Source organism: Neolamprologus brichardi, chromosome 19 (assembly GCF_056152115.1).
Source record: "Neolamprologus brichardi isolate AB-2024 chromosome 19, ASM5615211v1, whole genome shotgun sequence".
In the NCBI taxonomy this organism is placed as follows: Eukaryota; Metazoa; Chordata; class Actinopteri; order Cichliformes; family Cichlidae; genus Neolamprologus; species Neolamprologus brichardi.
This window is the reverse complement of record NC_142122.1, coordinates 12,732,009-12,755,187: the sequence shown is the minus strand read 5'-3', so window position 1 is coordinate 12,755,187 and position 23,179 is coordinate 12,732,009. Positions and strand designations below refer to the sequence as shown.

Below are 23,179 nucleotides of genomic sequence, written 5' to 3'. Positions count from 1 at the left end.
GAAACACCCTGAGGAGCGTCAGTAATGTGTATGCCCTCTGGCATTATAATGGTTTTATTGGAAAAAGCATTAATGAATACACGAACACTGCTGAGTGGACAGTGCCATCTAGTGTTTTAAATTTAAAACCCTGAGCGTGCATCTTCTGTCACGCTCCTTACACCTATGCACACTACGCTATATGAACGTCCTCCTCCCCACCACTTCACATTTAAACAATCTGCTGCTTGTGGTCATTTTTCACCCAGTTTGGGCCGTATTATGGATGCAACATGTGTGTGTGCATGTGTGTGTACATGCTTGCCATGCTTGGCTGTTATTGGGGAAGTGATCTTGGAAGCATTGTGGAAGCAGAACGATAAGCCTGGCGTCACTGGCGTCTAATCATACTCTGTGTTTCTTATCAGCTCTGGGCTCAGGAGACGGAACAGAGGAGAGAGATAGGCGGAAGAGGAGGAGGAGGCGGGGGGTATGGTGGGAACTATGGAATGGAGAGGGAGAAGTGAGGAGCAAGAGGGTTAGGTTGAGGGTGAGGTCGATAAAGAGAGGTGAGGGGAGAAAAACGTGAGCGATGAGAGCTGTGAGAAGGGAATAGAAGGCATTAGAGAGGAAGAGGTGGAGATTTAAGGGTCTACTGCACTAAAAGCATATAAAGAACTAGTGCCAAGTTCTGTGTCCCGACTCACCTCACCACCCACACAGCACAAATCCACTGTGTGTAAGAGGATCTGCTAACCCATTGCAGCTTCCAACTGCATGCACACACTTGTAGCCTGTGTGTGTGTTTTAGGGTTATCAAGAGTGCTAAGGATGGGTGGTAATTGAATAATGACAGTAACGCCTCTGATGGATTACCTGTCACTCCTCTCCCCTCTCCCCCTCCATCACTGTCATCCCCTTCATCTTTGGCGCTCTCGCCTGGCAACCTCCGGTCAAACCATTCGCGCCATCACCCGTGTCGGCGCAGATGAAGACACCCACAAACACGCAAGATGACACTAAACATAACTTTTGTAGGCATTATTGTATTAAAAACAATAGGAAAAACATCCAGAGGTTTCATTTTTAGTATTGCTAGCTAAGGCTAGCAAAATAACATTAGCAACTGAAGTGGTTCTTTTATAAATGGCTCCAAAGTGTTCAGGCTGATTTATAGTTGTGTTACAGCTACAGCCTGTGGCCTGACGTACACCTTCACAGAAATCTTACCACTTGCAGCGACAGACCACAACTTTGCTGAGGTGTAAACACAGTAGTTTGATGAATGTATAGTAACCGAAATAAAATTTATTAAGCTTTCATTTTATCTAGCTTCTTCACAATGTTAATGCAATAGCCAGGTTTTTTCCTATGTTAAATGTGCTGTTTACTCATTTTGCCTCTGCAGCATGTTCATGGATAGGAGCTTGTCAGTGTGCTGCATATCACTTATTTAGCGACTTAGAAATACGCAGTAGTGCGCACACATTAAAAACTTTACAGTTTTGCTACTGTTTGTGTGCACTTCTGCTATCTTGGATCATGAATTTGGAGTTTGTGCTGCACATTTCCCAGTTTCAGTAATTCTCTGAAGTAGCTTGTGAGTGCTTGTTGACAAGTCTTCATGTTCCATGCAAACTACAGGTGATCACCTACAATCTGCTGGCAATCAAATCAAGGAGTTTTATGCCAGACTGTCAGGGAATACACATTTTCCACTTGTGACTCGTGGTTGCCAGTGTGTCACATATTAGTCTCTAGGCCAGTATGACTGGGGCTTTAGCAACTGATTTTCTGGTGACCGCTGTCAACTTCCAGCAATCGCTTGCCAACTGGGGAATACCTCACCTGGTCATTGCCAGATGGTTATGGATTGGCCTGTAAGCATGTGTATCTGGTGCCTTGTTTTCTTGATACTTTATTATCAGGATTAATTATCGCAGATTCAAAGTGTTGGACACACGAATGCCACATGGTAAGTGTTAATGTGTCTGCAAACCCTCAATCCCGTCATAATAGACAAACTACATAATACACGTCTTTGTAGTAAAGCGTTAAAAACAATGACATCTGGAGCCAATGTGTTCTTTTGTGTGTGAACTTTTTGCTCCTTTTCCTGTTCAAGCATCTTTTTATACACATTCACCACTCTGCCCATGCACAACTGCTGTTGACCTTTTTGGGCTACTGCACAAAATAACATCTAAATGCTTAAGATCTCCTGCTATCTGGACCTCTGGTTATACATAAGGCTTCTTGTTAGATAGTCCAATAATCTTATTGGAGGTGTAATGGCCTTTCTAGATGTGCACAAAGCCTCTGTGTAGGTAGAATTCCCATAATCCCTCTCTCTTTGTAATCAAAGACATACACAAAGCCAAAGCAAGACAATAAATCCAGCAAAAGTTTCTCTTATGTTGGCAAAGCAATGCAGACACACCAGTGCACAAATATAAATGCAAACAGCTATAGTATGCTTTGGTATAAGTGCAAAAAAACCTCAATTTCTAAACGACTAATTATCACTTTCCAACACTTGAACTGACACGCTCCCTTCTCTTATATACTCACACTCAAGTTTCAGAGAACTGAATTGAATTAGTTGTTTTTATTTGTGCATCACAGCAAAATGGGCAGCAAGAGAGCTGAGGATTGAGAATGATTGCAGCACTCTGCTGCAATGCAGTTCAATCTACAGTATCTGCTCACTTCTAAATGATACTGCTCCATCAAAAACATGGGCTTTCTCTAAGCCGCTGGCGTTGTAAATCTGGTAGCTTTGCCAGCAGGCGCATTTAGCCTACCCTGAATGGAGCTCTGTTTGCACATGTAGACCACCTATGAAGATAGTGTATCTCTGATTCACCTGTCCACCTGGGAGGTGCTTCTCGCTAACGAGTGAACACCTGAGCCTTTGTGCTTTTCTGCTTCTTTTCATCCTCTTGTGTCCCTCTCCAAATGACTGAGAGGGAGCAAAGTGACTATTTTTGAGTAAATGTGTGTGCAAGAGGCAGCCAGAGAGTGGGTGATGAAGCAAAAGAGCTGATATCAAATCTAATTCATTTCCACACAGATATATAGCTGTTTCAGGATAATTAGAAGCCAGCGTGAAAAGAAGAAAGGATTATTCTCTTTATCATCATTCGTTTAATTGGTTGAAAATAAAGAAGGTTTGCAGCACTACACATTCACGAAGAGACGATTATTTACATCAAGCCTCTTTTAAGCCTGTTGGACAAAAGTAGCAACAAACAGCACCAAAACCAGAGTTGAAGAAATACAACAGAAATGCACACACAAAAAAATCTGCCACCAAATTTCTGCAAATTATCTGTTGTACCAGCTGTGGATTCTTCATGCATGACGAGGTCTAAAGACCACAGTTTGATGAGGAGAACTTCATCCGGCTTATCAGTTGATTGCCAAGCTCAGTGATGCGCTATGTGGAATAACATGAGGTGGACATGAGGTGAAAAGCCCACAATTACAGTACACGATTCAGTAGGTCAAGTAAGGTCAAACTGGTTGCGTCTCTTTAATTATAGTGTCTTATAAATGCTTATAGATGCTGTTTTGTTTTTCTTTTTGTCAATTGCAGTTACAATTTCTTCACAGACAATTTCTTTAGTAATTCCCCAGGACAGTTTTTTAATAAGATTAAATTCAAAACTGACTAATTAAACATCCTGCTGTTAGTAACTCTTACACATTATCATTATTATCATCTCACTACTGGTGGTAATGTTAAATTATAAATGACATATTATAGGAAATAAAGACAGGAGTGTGGGAGAGGCTGCAAATCTTGAGGAATCTGGGTGACGCAAATGTTGTCACAGATGAGAAAATTATCATTTTTTTAAGACTCCCTCAAGGGTCATTGAAGGCAACTCAACTTTAAGTCCTCCCCCTTTTCTAATCGTAAGATGTTAAAATACACTGTGAGCTGACACAGCCTGGATCACCATACCGGACGTGAGAAAGCAGTGATCCAAAGGAGTAAGCTATACAAGGCATGGGAAAGCAGGAATGCTATCAACACTAACGCACATATGCACTCACACACATGCACAAACAGTATAGTATGCCAGAGCACCAATTAGGGCATTAATGGCTGTGGGAAACAAAAGTGTATACTCTCTTTCTCTCCCTCTCTCTGTCTCTCTCTCTCTCACACACACACACACACACACACACACACGCACACACACACACACACACACACACACACACATAAAGTAACTGAGACTTCTAAGCAAAAAGTTAATAGCACCCAGTTGTTCAGTGCCAGAGACAGACCCTGTGGGAGTGAGGTGGAAGGGTGGTACCGAAGCTTAGTCTAATGAAACAAGCCAAGAAGGCTGCAGTTTCCTAACAAATATACAGGGCAGCAAATGTTAAGAGAATTTTTTTGGTATGTGTTAATCAAACACAAAAGAAAAACCACAACAATCATTAACTTTTTTTGTCCTATCCCTTTCTTTTCTACACTCCCCCCCTCCCCCAGCGTCCTTTAAAAAACATGTTCAATTTTAGTTATGTTTTAACAGCCAACTAGCCACTCTTTAACCTTGTCATAACCTGCCAGCAAGCATATTAAAAGACATAAAAGTTTGGAGGAGGGCAACGATATAATATTAAAGATTGGGTGGTGAAATGCAAGGGGGAAAAAACATTAATAAAGCAAAGCTAAAAGAAGAAAATATGGTGAGACGGGGGACACAGATGGCAGGGAGGGAGGATGGAGAAAGCGGGATGGGGTGGAAGATGATGTGCTGGATGTCTTCCTCCTCTTCCATCAGCAGAAGCCTGGTGGTGGGAGAGTGCAATAATGAGAACAGCTGCAGTGGATGCGCTCACACATACACAGCAAAAAACACTCCTCCAGCCACTTAGCCACCCACTCTTCATCAGCAATTCCACATAAACACATTTTTACACACAGGCAAATAGGCACACGTCATCACTCTTACCCTCACACTCGAAGGCTTGCAGCACAGTGGTATAAGTGGGGCCCAGCCAAGAGGAGTAGCTACCCAGAACTCTCTGCAGGTGGTGGGTGGCATCACTGAACAGCAGATCGGATTGGCCATAGCCTGCTGAGCTGAACAGGCTGAAGCCCTCCGTGGCATTGCCAAACACATTCTGCAGGAGAGAGGAAGTGTGTGACTGCGCTTAATGCATGAGGGCATGCATGGATGTGCGTTGGCGTTCTGTGTACATGAGTGTCTTTCAGATTGTGTGTAAGTGCAGGCTGGGTGGATCAGCACAGGACGTATCAATCATTCTGGAGTCTCCCACACATTGAGTATGGAGGAAGGGTGACAGTTTAGCAGATACCTGCATACTAAGATGTGCAGATAAATAGCACAGGCTCCAGAGATCCACACACAGCTCTGTGGAAAAACGTGCATACACACAGACACTCTCACACACACAAAAGCAAAGCACATGCAGCTTATGTCCACACCCACCTGTAAGCGTTCCAGGTACTTCCAGACACGGCACTTGTCCTCCATACGCACCACCACAGCGTTGGCAGGGACTGCGGCAATGTGGCATCGTTCATACTCCTCCAGACCGGCATCCGTTCCATCAGGACACAGCAGCTTCAGGTCCTCCACCTCCAGATCCAGGGCCCAGGACTCTTGGTTCTTACCTGGGCAAGAGGGGAGATATATAAACAGGAGATTGGGATTTTGGGAAATGCACATTTGATTTCTTTCGTTACATAAGACAAATGAAACCAATCTGTCTGTTAAATGTAAAGCTCAGCTACATTAAGACTACAAACAGTTAGCCTGACTATTAAGGGATTAGATATCTCTGACTATCACAGAGCAAATTCCACATGCCAATGCCTCTAAATGAATATGCACTTTCTTTAACATGGTTTTACTGTGGTTTAGAGAAACTAGTGTATTTCTTGGCCAGCTGTAGAGATATCCTGGGTCCTCATCATGATGATAAGATTACAGTAAGTTGTGGGTTGCCGGTTTAGCTCAGTGGGTGAGCAGGCGACCATGTGAAAGAAAGTAGCGGCCTCAGTTCGAGTCTGACCTGCGGCCCTTTCCTGTCTGTCTACACTGTCTCTGTCCAATAAAGGCTAAAATGCCACAAAAATGATATTTAAAAAAGGTTTACAGTAAGTATACCAAGACATAGTTGTCCATATAATTGCACGGTCTCCCTCTGAGTTAAGTCTAAGGAAAGTAACATCATATGCATTGACCTCCTTATCTAAAACCATTTGAAAGCTGTAATGTTTAGTATGTAATTATTCCTCATACACTGAATAAGCTATTTACATTAACTAAGAACTACTTTAGTTTTTTCTTTTCTTTTGTGCATTCATTAATTTGTTTATGATGACACATTTATCAAACAGTGCAATCCTGATTTATGACTAATTTACCAATATTTTATATGCCGTTTTTGTCAGATTTGGTCGGTCCCCTGAGAATTTTAAAAAGGGAAACAAAACCCCGTTTAACAAAACAAACAACTGTGTGAAAAAAGGGTAAACCACCTTGAAGCCTACAGCGTTCCCAGACAACAGCCCAGACCTTCTGTGTTTTCCTGACCTCTGTTAATCGTTCTGACTCTGGACATTTCTGAACCATATGATAAAACATGCTTCGTTAAGCAGCGACAGCATTTTGTGGAGCTGGCGTCAAACTGCTCCTTCTCGGCTATACCAGCAGAGCCTGTGTAGCGTGACGGCGATAATGATCGCCATTAATTTTGGATGTTGCCCAAAGCAGAGGAGCAGATGCAGCAAACAGAGAATTAGGGCACTTCACTGCTGGACAAAATGTCTGCAACTCTGTGACTATCCTGTGTGTGCGTTTGTGTGTGATATCTGTTTCTTTTTCATTCTCGCTATTATCTTCTCTTGTTTTCAGATTGCTTACTTTTCTCTCCGCCTCACATTCCCACATATTATCATATGACATCATAATTACAGTGCAATCCAATCACTGTATTCCACTTTCTGTAAAAAGCACAAATGCGTTATGAAACACTGACATCCTATGTCTTGACAGGGAGTTGCACCCTCTGCATATTCCAAGCAATGTAATCACAAATTGAGACATTATGAAAATTATATCACACAACAACGACTATCATAGTCTCTAAAATAAACAATATTTTGCACACTGACCATCCAAATTGTCAAAGACTGTTGTGTGTTTGACAAAAGCCACGTCGCCGAGGTTCTCAGCCACGCACCTGAACGAAAACACACAAACAGCAAGGCACATTCAGTCTATAAATAGATTGAAATATGAATAAAATCAGCACAGTTGCCAGTGTGCTACTGTTAACACACTCTGGAGACCATAAGTAAACTCCCTCTGCCACTTACTCTGGCACTTTAAGAAATCACCCCCTGTAGTTCTTTTGTTCCCCTCTGAAGTACATTCAGTACTGTGCCAAAGACTGTTCTGCACAGACGGCAGTACTGCACAGCACAAACAGTATTATATATTTATATTTTAATACACACACGATTTTTTAAACAAATTATGCGACACAATCACAGGAACTGTTAGATTTATTCTTTTCTGTTCTCTTATTTTAATCCGGTTGTGTGTTCCATCTGTTCACTATATATATATATATATATATATATACACATACAGTAATTTGTCACTGTATTGTTATTATCTCTACTGCATACCTTCAGATAAGGCATACACTAGAGTTCCACTATTATTTTCTTTATTGAGGCAGCACGCTGGGATGGATATAAATTGAGGGCAGACACAAAGGCAGCAGTCATAACATCTACTTCACCTCTGGGTGCTGTTGTTGTATTATTTCCCATGTTACTAATGTCAGTGTACCTCAGAGCTCCCGATTCTCCGTAATGCCGCTCTCTGTGGTTGTTGGCACAGATGTGTCTGTCGTTTTCGTCTCCTATACAGGCCTCGCAGAGGTTCTTTGGATTGTTGCCTCTGGGATCGTGCTGGGGATCCTTAATCCCCGGCACGCAGCTATAGCCGAAGAAGTTCCCCACCACTAACAATAAAAAGACACAGACACCAAAGAATACTTGAAAAGTCTTCTGCACTTTCATGCTTAAGGTTTTTGTCCTGTTTATAAACTGGTCAGCATATGGACTGCACAAGGCTACAGAACGCTCTAAACTCAGTTCCTTCTGCTATTGTTGGGTTTGTATGATGTAATTGACCTTATTGTGGTCATCTTAAGCTCACACTACTGTGATCACAGAAGAAATCTCAGACAGGATGAACTGTGAGTCATGCCCAACTACTCAATTCCAAGAGTTAAGAGAGTCCAAGAATAAAAATATAGTACTGGAAATGACCATAAAGGGTCCCTGTCAAAGTAAATAACTCAGGTCCAGTGTATTAAAATGTATTTTAAGACCAGTCTCTACAAGATTTGGATGCTGGATTTTTATAGAAAAAAGACCACACTAAATTCTTGATGGTTGGGAACCATGTGTCCAGAGCACCATAATAATAAACTTTAAGAGACAGCATTTTTCCTGTTTATCTTTCCTTCTGATTTTTTTATCCCCTTATCCACCTCACATTTACAGAAAGAAGCACTGTTGTGTGACTGTCTCCTCTCCTTGCACCTCCAGTCTGCCTCATTTCTTCACCTCTTTGTTCCCCTTCACTGCTTTCCCGATTTCCCCTCCTTTCATTGAACATTTCATACACCTTCCACCAAAACACACCTACACTTATATCACCCCTGTCCCCTCTGACTCACCTCTCGGGAAGTTGCACTGCTCTCCTACACTGATTTGGGATGTGTTGACCAAATAGCCAATGGGAACAGTCCACCCCACTGTGGTTCGAATGCCGGGGTGACAAGAGCTGCGCTCATGCATCTCGAGCAGGGACAGGTCTGAGGAGGAGCGGCGCGCCATTGCCACCACATAGTAGCTGATACCATCTACAGAAGACACCAAAAATGAAAAATAAATAAAAGGAATCAATTTTCAAATTAGGATTAAGCAGTGGGTGCAAGAAAGTATTTTGTGTGCACAGTATCTGCATTTTGGCATAAGCTGCAGAGACTTCAGTGCCTTCCTGTGTCACCTGCTGCAGACCTTAAACATGTGACTTACCTACACCATTGTAGGACTCTCCTGCAGCAAGCTCCAGGCCATGGCAGAAACCAGCAGCATAGATGTCATCTCCAAACATGGAGGCTGCATCTGCAGTTCCATTCTGAGCAAAATATATATTCATATTTTTATATTTCACATTTTATGTCTCACAGATACTTTTTATTTTCTTTTGTAGTCACTTTTTAGATATAACAGTTCCTATTAATGTTAAGAAATTTCAACTGCCATGCATCTGACAGAGCTGATATAAAAATTAATTAAATAAAATAAATTAAATGAAATGTAAGACAATTTTTTTGGTAAGAATCTACTTTCCCCATCAGTTGTTCTTTGTGTACCTTGATTTTTTCCATACAGTCCCTAGTGTTTAAGCCACGGACACACTGCAGTGTTCCTTTTACATGTCGTGCTGTAGCGTTTCCGGCCAAATCCAGACACTTCTGCTCCTCAGCATCAGACAGCACACACCAGGAGACTTTTCAAACACAGTAGGGACAAGTTGCAAATTACATATGTGCAAACTTTAAACAGTTAGACCTCATATTCCACAACTCATGCAGTTCTGCCACTAAAGCCTCCCTTTAAATATACAAACAAGCAGGATTTGATCACTGATGTGTTTAGCATTAATCTGACTATCCAACAGTATTAAATTGATACCTGTAGTTTTTTGATTGGAGAGACATCTGACATACAGAAGAGGCAGAAAAAGCAGGAACGCTGAAAGCAGTCTTCTCCCTGGATACTCCATGTCAGCTCTGGATGGAAACCTGCTTGGGACTAACTCGCTAACACAGCTGAGATGAGGAACAGGTGGAATACATTAAGAAAAGTCACTTGTGTGTCCCTTCCCTCGCTTATTATTTGGTCTTAGGAAGAGAGAGGGTGAAAGGTAAGAGAAAGAGATAGGTAGGCTGACTGTAGAAGAAACAATCACATTATTCCTCTTTCCCCGCCTCTTCAGTTGAAAGTCCTAGTAGATAATCCTTCCTCCATCTCATGACAGCAGTATAGCATTTCCCTCTCTAATTATCCACTGAGACTTATCCCTAGTGGAGAGGATAGTGGTAGAAACATGCAGGCTTGGAGCAGTTCAGGTCACCTGGCACAGAGTGTCGACCGGGGGTCTTTAATTAAAGAAAGCTGCGGATAATGTGTCTCTGTGCTGGAGCTCTGTTCCTGGAGAATAGATACTGGCTGGGTCTTGCTCTGACTCACTGGAGACCTAAGCCTCAGGTAAGCAGGAACAAACAGCACTGGCCATTGTTCATGGTCAACGGACCCTGTGAAGGGAAAACGTATTGGATACTTGATACAATTCTCCTTTTCGCTCTCTGCTCTGCACACACATAATAACACATCCACACGCGTACACACAAACACACACACACAGAAACTCACTGCCATTTTTCTTGACATCTACTGTGCCAATCAATAATTGAAGGAGTCTTCAGAGGTGAAAAGTGAAATTAATATATCATTGAGTCCATATTTTAGGTGCAGTATTGTGTAATAATAGATCTGCATGAGAGCTCAGGGCACGAAGAGTCCTATTGGTTTTCATGAACCTTTTCAGGAAGAGGAAAGTTGGGAGATCTGATCTTCTGCACACTTCAGTGAAGGGACAGGGAGCACAGAAGGACTTTTGAAGTCTAGCACTCACATAATAATGGTGATTAAATGTGGAGTTTTGAGAAATTAGTGAGAGAAAATAGGGTTTTCCCAAAAGAAGCTGTTTAGATGAACCTCTGAAACATTCAGATCTTATCTTTAATCATTTGGTTCATATCAATAACTGTGCTATTTTCCTTTTTTCTATTAATTTATTTACCTTGCAAGCAAGCAAGCAATGTATTTATATAGCACTTTCGGAACAACACAGGTGAACACTTGGCATGCCAAAAATGATACATGAATAAGTAAAAAAAAAAAAAGAAAAAAAAAAGATTTACCCATAATAAATAAATAAAATAAATAAAAACTTAAAATAATAAAATAAGCACAAATAGCACAAAAAAGTATAAAATGATAATTAGAATTAAAAACAATAAAATGAGCACAATAGATTAAAAACAATAAAATCAATAAAATCAGGGTCATACAGTGTCATATGCCAAGGAGTAAAAATGGGTTTTAAGACGCGTTTTAAAACCACCATTGACCACCATCACTGTAAATGTTTTATTCCTTGGAGGATGAAGACAGCATGAAAACATAGGCAAAAAGACAGATCAATTCAAAATGCTCTGTAAGGCTAATGCTAGCGTAGCAATGGCTCTACTGAGTCAAGTTCAGTCAACAGAAACCTGGCAGATCAGGTGACCTTAACACCTGCTGAAGGCTCAGCCGATGCTTGTGGCAAATCTTATACGGGACATGTTATTTATGTTGCTTCTGCCTGCATAAAGCCTGATAACCTGTTTAGATGGACCTCTGCAATCTGCAAGTCGTTTTGCAACCCACCTTCACACCAGCTGCTCCATTCATACTTAATTTAATGTTTGTTGTCTCTGCTGTTCCAAGAGGGAGTCTTGCTGCTCCTCGTCCCGCTTTTGCCTTTCCACATCAAAGCTGCATTGCCAAAATAATTACTAGAGATGGAATGATATTTGCCTTGCAATTGAGAACAATAGCAATTTTGAGGTCAATATATTGCTCAGCACATTCAGGAGGAATGTGACCTGCTCTGTACTATATGCAGGAGTTGCAGGAGACAGATGTCTTAAACCTGAAATAGAAATGTGACCCACCTGGATGGATCACTACTGAATCTTAATTAAGAAGCATTTCTTCATTAGTTTTAAAGAGGTACAGAAACAAAAACCCTGACATGCATAAAAAGTGTGTTACAGCAATATGTTATTGTAGTGTATCACTCTGAATAATTAGGCAGCAAATCATTTGATAACTGGTTCATAATTAAAGAGAATCAAACTCATCTAAATGTAGTCATTGCCAACTTTTTCCCAGAAAATAACAGTGTCTTTAGTTGTAATGTGATGTTCACCAACTTTTATCAAATAAAATAATCAGCAGTTTTTACACAAATTTCTTAACTGGGAAACAAAGATTGCATCATGTCTGAATACTGCTCCTAATGGAAGTAACTGGTTATTTTTAGTCTTGTTTCTAAATGTCTGTGCAGCTGTAATAATAGCAAGAAAGTCTCCCCCACACAGACCAAAGTATAAGCAAACTGTAAGTTTTTTTGAGCTAAAATTAAAGGTGAGTTCATAACTTCTCCTCTGGGTTGTTGCTGTGAGTCATAGTTTGTATTTGGAAAGCCTGTGCTCTGACACTAGTCCTCTACTAAGTCTAAATTTAGTCTACTCAAGTGAGACAAAAACAGATATTTGCCAGTGTCTTTAACTTGAATATGATGACATGATACATAAATATAGGTTTTGATGGTTTTAGATTTTTTTTTTTTATTACAATCTGATATAGGTAACAGGAGGTTCAGTGCTTATTTCAATAGTTTAGAGGTTGGTGCTATCCCTAATACGTGATGCTCTGCTCATGTATCTTTTTCCTGATGTGAGAAGATTGAATAGGTAATGTGCAGGGTTTGAGGGGCCAGTGATGATCCTGGTGATTCTGGTGCGATAGTGTGAAGCTATGGAAGATAGACCTCAACCAATGACCTTGGAGGCTCTACTTACTACTTTTTCAAGCAATTGTTTGCCCTGATTGGTTGTGTTACTATACCAAGTCAGGATGGAGAAATAAATCCATAACAGTTCTATACAAATGAATTATACTTTCCCAACTAACCCTGTATTTCCTTGGTTGGAGGAAATAGAGCCCCAGGTGCACTTTACTAACAATGTGAAACAGTGTTTAAGTCCCATGATGAAGACTTGTATAGGCACATGTAGCCTCTCTGTAGCCCGTCGATAGAGAAAGAGATGTTGAAATGCCTTCTTTATAAAACCAAAAATAGTTTTAGATGTGTTCAGGATCAGCTGTCTGGTATCCAGATTTGATCCAGATTTGATATGGATGCATATGTGACCTTTTAAAAATGTATTTATTGAAATTCACCTTACGTAAATAAGTGATTTAATACAATGCACACTCTTTCAGTGTAAAATTATCACTGCTGGATTTTTTTTTTTTTATCAATGTAAGAGGATTTAAGCAGGTTTAATACTGTAGCTGGTCACCGTGGGGCAAATTTTAATAGCTCAATGCATCTTTGTGTCATTTAATCTATAACAATACATATATAATATTTTAAACATTGATCTGAGAATTAACAAGGGTATGTTGTGAAGTAAAAAGCGAATCTTTCACTATTAGAAACCAGCATAATGCTAAAAAATGCACTTAAATTCAATAAGTGCTTACACAGACGTGTAATGATTGCAGCCTAGGACCCATTGAGCAGCATTTACTGACCACAGAGGTTAACATACAATAGTCTCTTCTCATTTAATTATCATATCATAATGGCTGAAGTTATTAACACTTCAAATACACATTAATATCACTGGCGTTACACTGATTTTAAGTTGGCGGACTTCTCTGCCCCACAATGCAACTTGATGTTAATGTTTTGGTGACGTCAAGTGTAGCTGGAAGCGAAAACAGCCAGTGGGTGGGCTGGGCTGTGGTCCCTTCTTTTAGCGGTTTTACATCGAAAATCACGCCGATACGATTATTTAATACTCGTGTGCGAATGTGCAGGCTTAACAGCATGAGTTAGAAACTGCGCTGCGTGTGCGCCAGGTAGGTGGGTGTTGTTTTAATGCTCTGTTTTGGCTGTCCTCGTTCGGCTGTCAGTCTGCGCTTTGTGCTGTGTGGCTAGCTTAATTTAGCTTAGCTTAGCTTAGCTTACAGGGCAGCAGCACCAGGCATCCTGGCGCCTCCGGGGCGCCTGTGAGCGGCCAATGTGGTCGCCTGTTAATGGCCACAGCAAACAACTAGGTCCCCTATCTTTTTTTTCCTTTTAAAGAAGGATTTGCTGATAGCTTTGGTTGTTTCGGAATGTTAGGTCAAAACCAGAGGCTGACTTTAGTGTATGTTTGTGCATGCTAGCCTGCGGAGGAACAGTTATAGTACATCAAGTCTTATATATACAGCAATTAGTCTATTAGTGAACCACTTAAGAACGAACCACACGATTATATTATGTTCAGGTGAAGACATTTATACATTTGGAAGTAATTCATGGTGACTGTCTTTTTAAAAAGGCTTCTGTTTAATCCATTGCACTAATGTATACTAAGTAGTGCTTTCTAAGACAAACTGAACTCATTCAGCCTTTATAATTTGTTGTTTCATTTCTGTATGGAGCCTTATGAGGCTCGTCAGATAACATAAAGAGGCTAAATGTAATTATGAGTGTACTCCTCTGAACTCTCAGGCTCATCTTGCATCTTCTCCCCACTCTTAGTGCACTGAAACATGGGTCGTTGCAGTGTCCATGTCCTGCTGCTGCTCTCGCTGCAGACTCTGTCGATATCAGCTGAGGGTCCAGGTATTGTACTCATGTGCTTTTTCATTTATTGTTTGTGAGACTGCTTCTCGCTGCTTTGTGCTCAAGCCTGAAGATTAAATTGCTGGAGATTGTTTATTTGTAGTAGAAAAATAATACCTGGAACAGATATGGTCTTTAATTTTATGTGTGATATACGACAAAAAATAAAAATAAATACAATTTTTACAAGTGATGTACTCTGGATTTGGAAACAAAAAAAAAAAAACAAAGAAATTAAGATGTAAGCTGATGTGTGGCTGGAGCTAACTGTCACAGACTGATAGCAGACTCACTCTCTTAAGGCAACATTTACTTAAGTGGCAATGTTGTGCTGATTTTGTAGCGAGAAAATAAGTGACATCAGATCATTTTTATCTTATTGAATAAAACGGATATGACAAAGTTTAAATTTGATGACATAATTTGCAGTTAAAAACATTTGAGAAGTTGCAATATATATCACTGTAACACTCAGCAACCCAATAATTAAAAACCCAATAATATATTGTGGGTTTAAAGTATTGTGAAAATATTGTATCACGGGGTGTCTGGTGATGCCCACCTACCTTCTATCTTGAACACACTGAGAGTCCATTACTTGTCTTTTATTATGTCTTTTGCTTTATTAGAACCTGTTACCTTTAATTCAAAGTTAATATTGTGAACTTGCATCCTGTTATTTACAGATGGACAGCTGCAGTGTGCATGTGAAGGTCCTAAATGCCTCCACCCCACCCGGTGCCAAGGTACCCAGTGCTTCTCTTCGGTCAAAGTTAGTAAGAGTGGAGTTTTTTTTGAGCGTGGCTGTTTGGATGACGCAGACCAAATCCTTCTCCAGTGCTTCACAGCTACGTCCTACCACCAGGCTATTCAATGCTGCTCCCAGGACAGGTGCAACAGCAATACCACCAGGGAATATCTGATGTCTCTGCTACCATCAGGTGCTTTATGTCTACAAGGAAATTGGACTGTCCTGTAGCTCTTTTCCTTACTATAAATTTTTTCCCCCAATTTCAAACTATACGTATCTCTTTTTTACATTTACCCACAGCCCCAGAAGGTGAGCCAGTTCGATATCGTGTGGAGACATTAGCTCTCTTCGTACTTGGCCCAGTGGTCGTTCTGGCTCTGCTGTCTGTAGTATCTGTGCTGGCTTGCAGAAGGCTCCATCATGGACGTCTGCAGAGACTGCAGGAGTTTGACGCTGAGCAGGGAGCCATAGACGGTCTCATCACTTCCAATGTCGGAGACAGCACTTTAGCGGTAAGAGTAACAGAGATAACCATGAAAAGGGATTTGGCCAAAGCAAGAAGAAGGCCCATCTCACGCTTTGTGTTCTCTTCCAGCCTCTGAGTATTGGGATATTTTTCACCTTCAATTTACAGTTATTGTCAGAAGTGTACATACACCTATGGGTATTAACTTTATGGTAATCTTGGCTTTTAATGATTCCTTGGAACTGTTCTTTCTCCAGGGTGGAATAATTGTACAACATAGGCATTTAATGACTTTAAAGAACAAGAACTAGGTGCACAAGTCTGAACTTATTTTGGGAGTTTCTCTAAACTACACAGTCAAAAGTAAAAAAGTGTAGTAAAAGTGAGCCTTTCAAACCTAAAAACACTGTGACAACTGCCTAGCATGGAGCTGTCTTGTTGCCTATAGTATTGGTACATTGCACAAAGTGGATGGAATAATGGAGGACAATGACTACCTGCCAACTGTGCCAGTTCTGCAGAAAAAGTAGTGAGATATCTTGCCAGAAACATGTAAATGACTACCAAAAGGTTCTGGTCTAGATGTAACTTGGGGCTTAAATCTGGGGCTCTCCATCATTTGACCCTAGAACTGAAGAAGCTTCTCGGATGAGAGGTGAAACATCTTCAAGCAACTTAAAAAAGTCCAGATGCTTTTCTTTCCAAGCTCCTTAGACTACGATGACCTGGATGAATGAGAACCTTCACAGATATACTTTTCACCCCATGCGGATTTTAGAAAATCCAATTAAATTGAAACTTGTGAACCCAATTCTTGAAGAAGTCATTAAAAGTCCAAAATTGCCATAAAGTTCATGATTTACATACACTGATGAGTGTATGTAAACTTCTGATCACAACTGTAGCTCTCAGCAAGCATATTAAACATACACCTGTATATGACTCTACATGCTAGTTACATTTGACAAAGCAAAAATCAAATCTGTCTATCTGCAGGACCTGTTGGATCACTCATGTACGTCAGGCAGTGGTTCAGGTCTTCCCTTCCTTGTTCAAAGAACTGTGGCCCGACAGATTAGTCTGATGGAGTGCGTAGGTAGGTATAACACGTAACATTTCAGATTCATATCTGTTTGACTGGCAGATCTGATAAGAGTTCTACTGAAAAGCAAATTGTTCAGATGACATGAAAAAAAATCCAAAGTCATGACACATAAGTTATTCATCACGAAAATAACAAATTCTTATCATTAATCAGGAGGAAAGGGATATATTCACACATTAGTTAGTTTCCCAGAAGCGAGCATGCTTATAATTAACGCCACAGGCGATCCTGACTACAGTTATGACTGTACATATCCGTGGAATCTGAGTGATGTCAAAGAGACGGGAGGTCAAATCATCTGTGACTTATTTCAAGAAATTGTCAAAACATCTTATCAGTTCCTTTTTTATTTGTGTGAGTTGTTGACCATGTTCAAAACTGTCACCTGTCAGAAGTTAAAGATAAAGATAATGTCACTGTAAAAAGCACTATAAAATCTGACAGATTTTGATGTAGCTTTCAAATAAAAGTATGTAGGTTACTTGTCTTGGGGTCCTTTTTATATAACCACAGTATCATGAGTATCTCTTACAGCTTGTAAGAGTTTGGTTTTCAAGTTTGTGGCTTTGTGCACTGTGTGCTTTGTGCACAGTTGAGCTTTTGATGTGGAAACATCAAATCTGTGCCAAAAGAATCTCACTGCTGTAGCAATGGAATAGAGTGAAAATTCACCCCTCAAATTTTAAAAAGTAGACAGTGATTGTCTTTTTAAAATGCATGCATCTGTATTTTTTTCTTTTCGGACTTCCTGTTTCTTGTCTCCTCTCCTCTTGTGTTCTCTTTATTATACATATATATTTTTTCCGCCAGGCAAAGGACGATATGGAGAGGTGTGGCGAGGACAGTGGCAGGGCGAGAATGTGGCTGTGAAAATCTTTTCCTCGAGAGATGAGAAGTCTTGGTTCAGAGAGACAGAGATCTACAATACAGTGCTGCTGAGGCATGAAAACATACTGGGTGAGTCTGTTACGCTTAATGTTTTGGTCTTGCTGACTGTCCCCAAATTTGGTTAGGCTAACATGTGTATTTCCTTGCATAGTAATGGCAGCTCTGAATTTTAACCTCAGCTTCCCTGAATTGGAGAATCTCTCAGTTTATTTTAAAGCACTAAGTCATGGAAATCATGATGTCAGAGGGACAGCTCAGGTTAGAGCTACTGGGATAGTGGATATATTAAACAAAGGGATCTTGAATATGGAGCTGCCAGGCTTGAGGAAAAGTGTAAGACCACGAAGATTCATGAATGCAGAAGAGGAGGACATGCAGAGGGTTGGTATGACAGAAAAGGATCCTAGGGACAGAGTGAGATGGAGGCAGAGGAGTCACTGTGGTGACCCCATAAAGGGACCAGGAAGTACAAGATGATCTGTGTAAGATAATACAAAAGGATACAGCAAAATGCAACAGTAATAAATGCGATTGATGCCAGAGGAACTTGACTTACGTCTGAATCAATAATACACAATTTCATGATATTACCTTTCACCTTTCTGTCCCTCAGGGTTCATGGCATCCGATATGACTTCTCGAAACTCCAGCACTCAACTGTGGCTCATCACCCATTACCATGAAAATGGTTCGCTTTATGACTACTTGCAGCGAGTCGCAGTGGAGACATCAGAAGGTCTGGCAATGGCTGCATCGATAGCGTGCGGCCTGGTGCACCTGCACACGGAGATCTTTGGCACAGAGGGGAAACCGGCCATCGCACACCGGGACCTGAAGAGTAAAAATATCTTGGTGACCAAGGAGCTGCGGTGCTGCATCGCAGACCTTGGTCAGTCACTTTTCTGCTTTTTGTCTCCTCCGAACTGTTGGGATTTTCACCTGTTTCAGGGATTCAGATAAACTGTAGGCATGTGATTCACCAGTACTACCTGCTCAAAAGAGTAAACATAACTTAATTAGATACTAAAAGCTTTATTAAGTCCAGACAGCATGTTTACAGTTGGCTTGTTTTTTAAAAAATTAAGTAATAATAGTATTATCAGCATTATCCAATGTTTTGCTTAGAAATAAATATTCTTGAGGTTAATTATTTCCAGGAAAAAATAATTAAATAACTATACATTTTTGTTGGTATACTGTGGGATTTAGGGCTGCAACGATTCACTGAATAATTTGCTTCGATCCCTTGTTTAATGCACGGCTCTGTAGCTCGCTGCTGTTTTAAACAATGTAATTGTGAGCATTTCAGACCTGCAATAGAAACGTATTTAGGAGCAGTGTATGAATAAAACTTTTGACAACACTAAGCCCACACAGCCCCCAGTTTTAAACAAAAACACTGATAACACAACAATATCAGTAATGATGATGCTACCACAGTTTAACGTGGAGCTGTTCTGTTAACACACACTCCAGGATGACCAAAGAGGCGGAGCCTTTACCGGGATGGTGAGGTTAAATGAAAAAAAAACAAACAAAAAAACATGTTTCTGGCATCCCAAAAAGGCATCGAGTCCTTTATCAAAGCACCTGATCAACAAACTCCAACGCGAAGAAAAACATACTTTGTCACTGCTGTTTGTTTTACACAGCGGAAAATCTGCAGTAAACCTCCAGAAGTTGTATGAAAATCTGCAGATTAACTGTTAACTTAGTCCGATACGATGTTTAAATTATACAGCGTGCTGATGTTTAACTTGTTTTCAGCAGCACAAAAACTTGCCTCCTGTTAATTTCAGAAAGCCTATTATTTTAATATACTTTAATCTTTGACTGTACTTGAGACTATATATTTATACATTTAATATAATGTTTTCTATACATTAAATTTCAAAGGGTTTAGTTGAGTTTTTATAACAGATGTTGTATGCAGTTAAACTTTAAAACATTGGTTTCGATTTTAGAAATTGCAATGAGCACTTCATTCTGAAAGACCTGTTTTTTCTCTTATGAATATTTATTGATGCTGATTAATCAGACAAAAATATTTCTTATCCGATTACTCGATTAATCAATGGAATAATCAATAGATTATTCGATTACTAAAATAATCAATAGCTGCAGCCCTCTCACACAGCTATGCTATGTATCCTTAATGAATATGTAATGTGAAATTCAATGCTTTGAATCTTGCATTATCTACAATGGATTGCAGGGTTGTATTGTTGTATTACTTGGTGTCTCCGCACCTGTCAAACCTCTTTCCAAAATCATACGCTCATTTCAGGAGACATCAATTTCAGGTCCTGTTATAACACTGTGTGTAACTGCATGCTACAGGGCTGGCCGTGACCCACTCCCAGGCAGACAATCTGCTGGATGTGGGCAACAATCCAAAGGTTGGCACCAAGCGCTACATGGCACCTGAAGTGTTGGAAGAAACCATTCAGACAGACTGCTTCGATGCTTACAAGCGAGTGGACATATGGGCCTTTGGACTGGTGCTGTGGGAGATAGCGAGACGCACGTACAGCAATGGTGAGTGTCATGCACATAGTGCATTGCTGTGGATGTTACAGAGAGTGGCACGCTAATGTGATCACGATGCACTATGATGCAGTGTGGTGATCTGTGCCAGGCCCTCTGGTTGTCTCTTCATTCCTTGTTGTTTAAATTGTCCTTAAATTTTCACTAATTTTTCCCATTCAAATTCCATTTTCCAGGCATTGTTGAAGAGTACAAACCTCCGTTTTACGATCAGGTGCCAAATGATCCCAGCTTTGAGGATATGAGGAAAGTGGTGTGTGTGGAACAGCAGAGGCCTTTCATTCCTAATCGATGGTTCTCTGATCCTGTGAGTAAGAATCTTTTTGTCAAGAGAGACAGACAATAGTGACACAACTGATGTGACGGGTGCTAAATGTCAAAATATTTCTCAATAGGATGAAGGCGTTCAAAAAGGCAGATTTTAGCCATGTGGTAATTATATAGACCTTCTGCAATGTTTATGACAAATACTGACATGAGACACTTTATTTGCCGTAACATCTACACGTACTGTCCATTTATATTGAATTGGACCCCTTTGAACAGAATTCCCTGAGATCTTTGTAGCACAGATTAATGGCCCAGAGATTTTGGTCCATGTTGAAATGATAGCGCCACACACCATATGTGCTCAGTTGGATTGAGATCTGGTGTCTGTGGAGGCCATTTGAGTTCAGTGAAACGAGTAGAGCTGCAGAAATTGAGACTCGTCAGATGAGGCAACCTTTTTCGAGTCTTTTGTTTTTCAATTTTGGTGAGCCTGTTCTTTTAGTGCCGCATGGTGCGGTCTGCTGCTGTTGTAGCCCATCTGCTGCAAATGTTGATGTGTTCTGACGTGCTGTTCTATATACCTTGGTTTTAACAGCCGGTTATTTGAGTGACTGTTGATATTTGATCTTTTTAGGTCATTCTCTTTAAACCATAGAGATGGCTATGCAAGTTGTTGTTACAGTGCATTTGGTACCCGTAATAATGTTCAGAGTCTCCTAAGTCACCTTTCTTCTAATTCTGACGCTCAGTTTGACCTTCAACATGAAATCTTGAACATGTCTGGATGTAATGCACTCAGTTCCTGCCACATGATTGGCAGATTGCATTAACAAGCAGTTGTACAAAATATTTGACATTTTGTCTACTCTCAGCTTTACTAGACAGACAATTATACTTTGCCTATACTAAATTTCTTCAGTCTTCATTATGTATTATGGGTCTAATAGTTAACTAGAACAGTCCATCAAGTATATTGTTTTTTTTTTCTGCAATTGCTTAATAGCACCTGTATATGATGACGAACCAACTACTCTTGCTCTTATTTTATCCATGACTCATGAGTGCCTACATATATGTGATCATTATCTGGTGATGGGCCAACATCTGAAAGTGCTTGCAGTCACATTGATTCTTTTCAGAATGGATTCATCAGTGTATGATGTTTTTATTCATTCTTTCTCCCTCAGACTCTCTCTGCTCTGGTGAAACTAATGAAGGAATGTTGGTACCAGAACCCCTCTGCCAGGCTTACAGCACTGCGCATCAAGAAGACCCTAGACAAGATTCACAGCTCTCTGGAAAAGGGCAAGGAGTCGTGAGAGGGTGCCATGTTTCAGAGGCAGCTGCCTGGTGTCAGGGATTGGCTTCAACAAGACTCCCAGTGTTTTGTTAAAAAGAGAGAGGGAGATTAGGCAGATGGAAAGAGGACTAGAGGAAAGAGGTGTTCCAAGAGTCATTCAGCCTCATCCTTCTCTCACTTTCTCTGCGGATGCTTTCCACTAACATGTTTGACTTGAAGCCCACACAGACATTTGGACCTGTCGTTTCTGAATAAGCCAGCCTTTGATATGAGGCAAACCAATTGCCAGTGTGTTTCCACCAACTTGAACTATGGACTGTTACTGACTGTGACTGGCTGCTATATTATAGGAACCCCATCCCAATGCTTTAATGCCCATGTGGGACTACACTGGGGTTTGCCTTCCAGTACAAACACTACAAGACTGAGTGTCTACTCAAATTTCTGATCTCCAGCCTTTTGGCATTCTGCTCAGAGACAATCAGAAATCTGTCACCCATTTATTACTATCAGCCATCACCACAGAAACACAATGTTCACTTATAAAAGGAAGAAAGAGCCAATCGAATCAAAATTGTTTTTAAACCTTTTTCTTAAAGAAAAAAAACACTAGTATGTTATTTATGTATTGAATCGCCATTGCTAACACACTACTGAAGATACAGATTAATGTGCGATGGGTGTGTGAAACTGACTGCATACATATATAGGCATTTACTCTACTGGACTTCCTCTACACGTCATCATTATTTGGATAGGAAATGATTTTTTGAGAAATAGTGGACAAGGGTAGGGAAGAAGATCAAAACACTACAAACATGTTTATTCTGATGGTTTGTGGACTAGAGAAGCAGCAAGTACCTGCCAATAGGAAGTAGTGTGTAACTTGTGATAGGGATAGGAAATGACCTGATCCTCTGTGTGGCATACTTTATAAACTCACTGTGGCTGATTCTGAAAAAGTCTTCTGCTCAGGCAAGGAGGAATCACAAAAGGTTTGTGTTCTAATGTGCATTTTATTTTAAGAGACTGGAGGTGAAATCTAGTTATGTACAAGTTGCCTGAATAATGGAAAAACAAACACTCCGTCTTCATTTGGAAATGTTTATTGAAGACTTTAAATTTAAAGTTGCAGGTGTATGAAGGATTTTGTTTTCAAATGCTGGCTTTGTTTTTTGGGGGGAAAAAGTTGTTTTGCCTTTTTATATGTAATAAAACATTTACTGCACTCTTGCCTAATGAATGGGCAGTATGTGCTCTGATTTCTACAAACAAAATT

At 40.4% G+C, this 23,179-nt stretch overlaps 2 protein-coding genes across 3 annotated transcripts; one reads left to right on the top strand and one right to left on the bottom strand.

Annotated features, from left to right (window-relative positions):
- Positions 1 to 3,155: 3,155 nt before the first annotated feature.
- Positions 3,156 to 9,975, bottom strand: otomp (otolith matrix protein). Its single transcript, XM_006798393.3, has 9 exons — positions 9,752 to 9,975; positions 9,430 to 9,566; positions 9,089 to 9,191; positions 8,728 to 8,913; positions 7,830 to 8,004; positions 7,145 to 7,212; positions 5,454 to 5,638; positions 4,953 to 5,124; positions 3,156 to 4,788 (listed from the first exon to the last, which is right to left on the bottom strand). The coding sequence occupies exons 1-9, from the start codon at positions 9,840 to 9,842 to the stop codon at positions 4,778 to 4,780; spliced, it is 1,128 nt and encodes a 375-aa protein (XP_006798456.1). The 5' UTR covers positions 9,843 to 9,975; the 3' UTR covers positions 3,156 to 4,777.
- A 3,696-nt stretch (positions 9,976 to 13,671) lies between these two features.
- Positions 13,672 to 23,143, top strand: acvr1l (activin A receptor, type 1 like). 2 transcript variants are annotated; one of them, XM_006798392.3, is made up of 10 exons: positions 13,672 to 13,822; positions 14,490 to 14,573; positions 15,260 to 15,514; positions 15,625 to 15,836; positions 16,787 to 16,886; positions 17,706 to 17,852; positions 18,397 to 18,672; positions 20,124 to 20,321; positions 20,507 to 20,637; positions 21,788 to 23,143. In XM_006798392.3, the coding sequence occupies exons 2-10, from the start codon at positions 14,501 to 14,503 to the stop codon at positions 21,917 to 21,919; spliced, it is 1,524 nt and encodes a 507-aa protein (XP_006798455.1). In that variant the 5' UTR covers positions 13,672 to 13,822; positions 14,490 to 14,500; the 3' UTR covers positions 21,920 to 23,143. The 2 variants fall into 2 exon arrangements, with proteins under 2 accessions (XP_006798455.1, XP_006798454.1); XM_006798391.3 differs by having other exon boundaries at positions 13,672 to 13,826.
- The last annotated feature ends 36 nt before the right edge of the window (positions 23,144 to 23,179 follow it).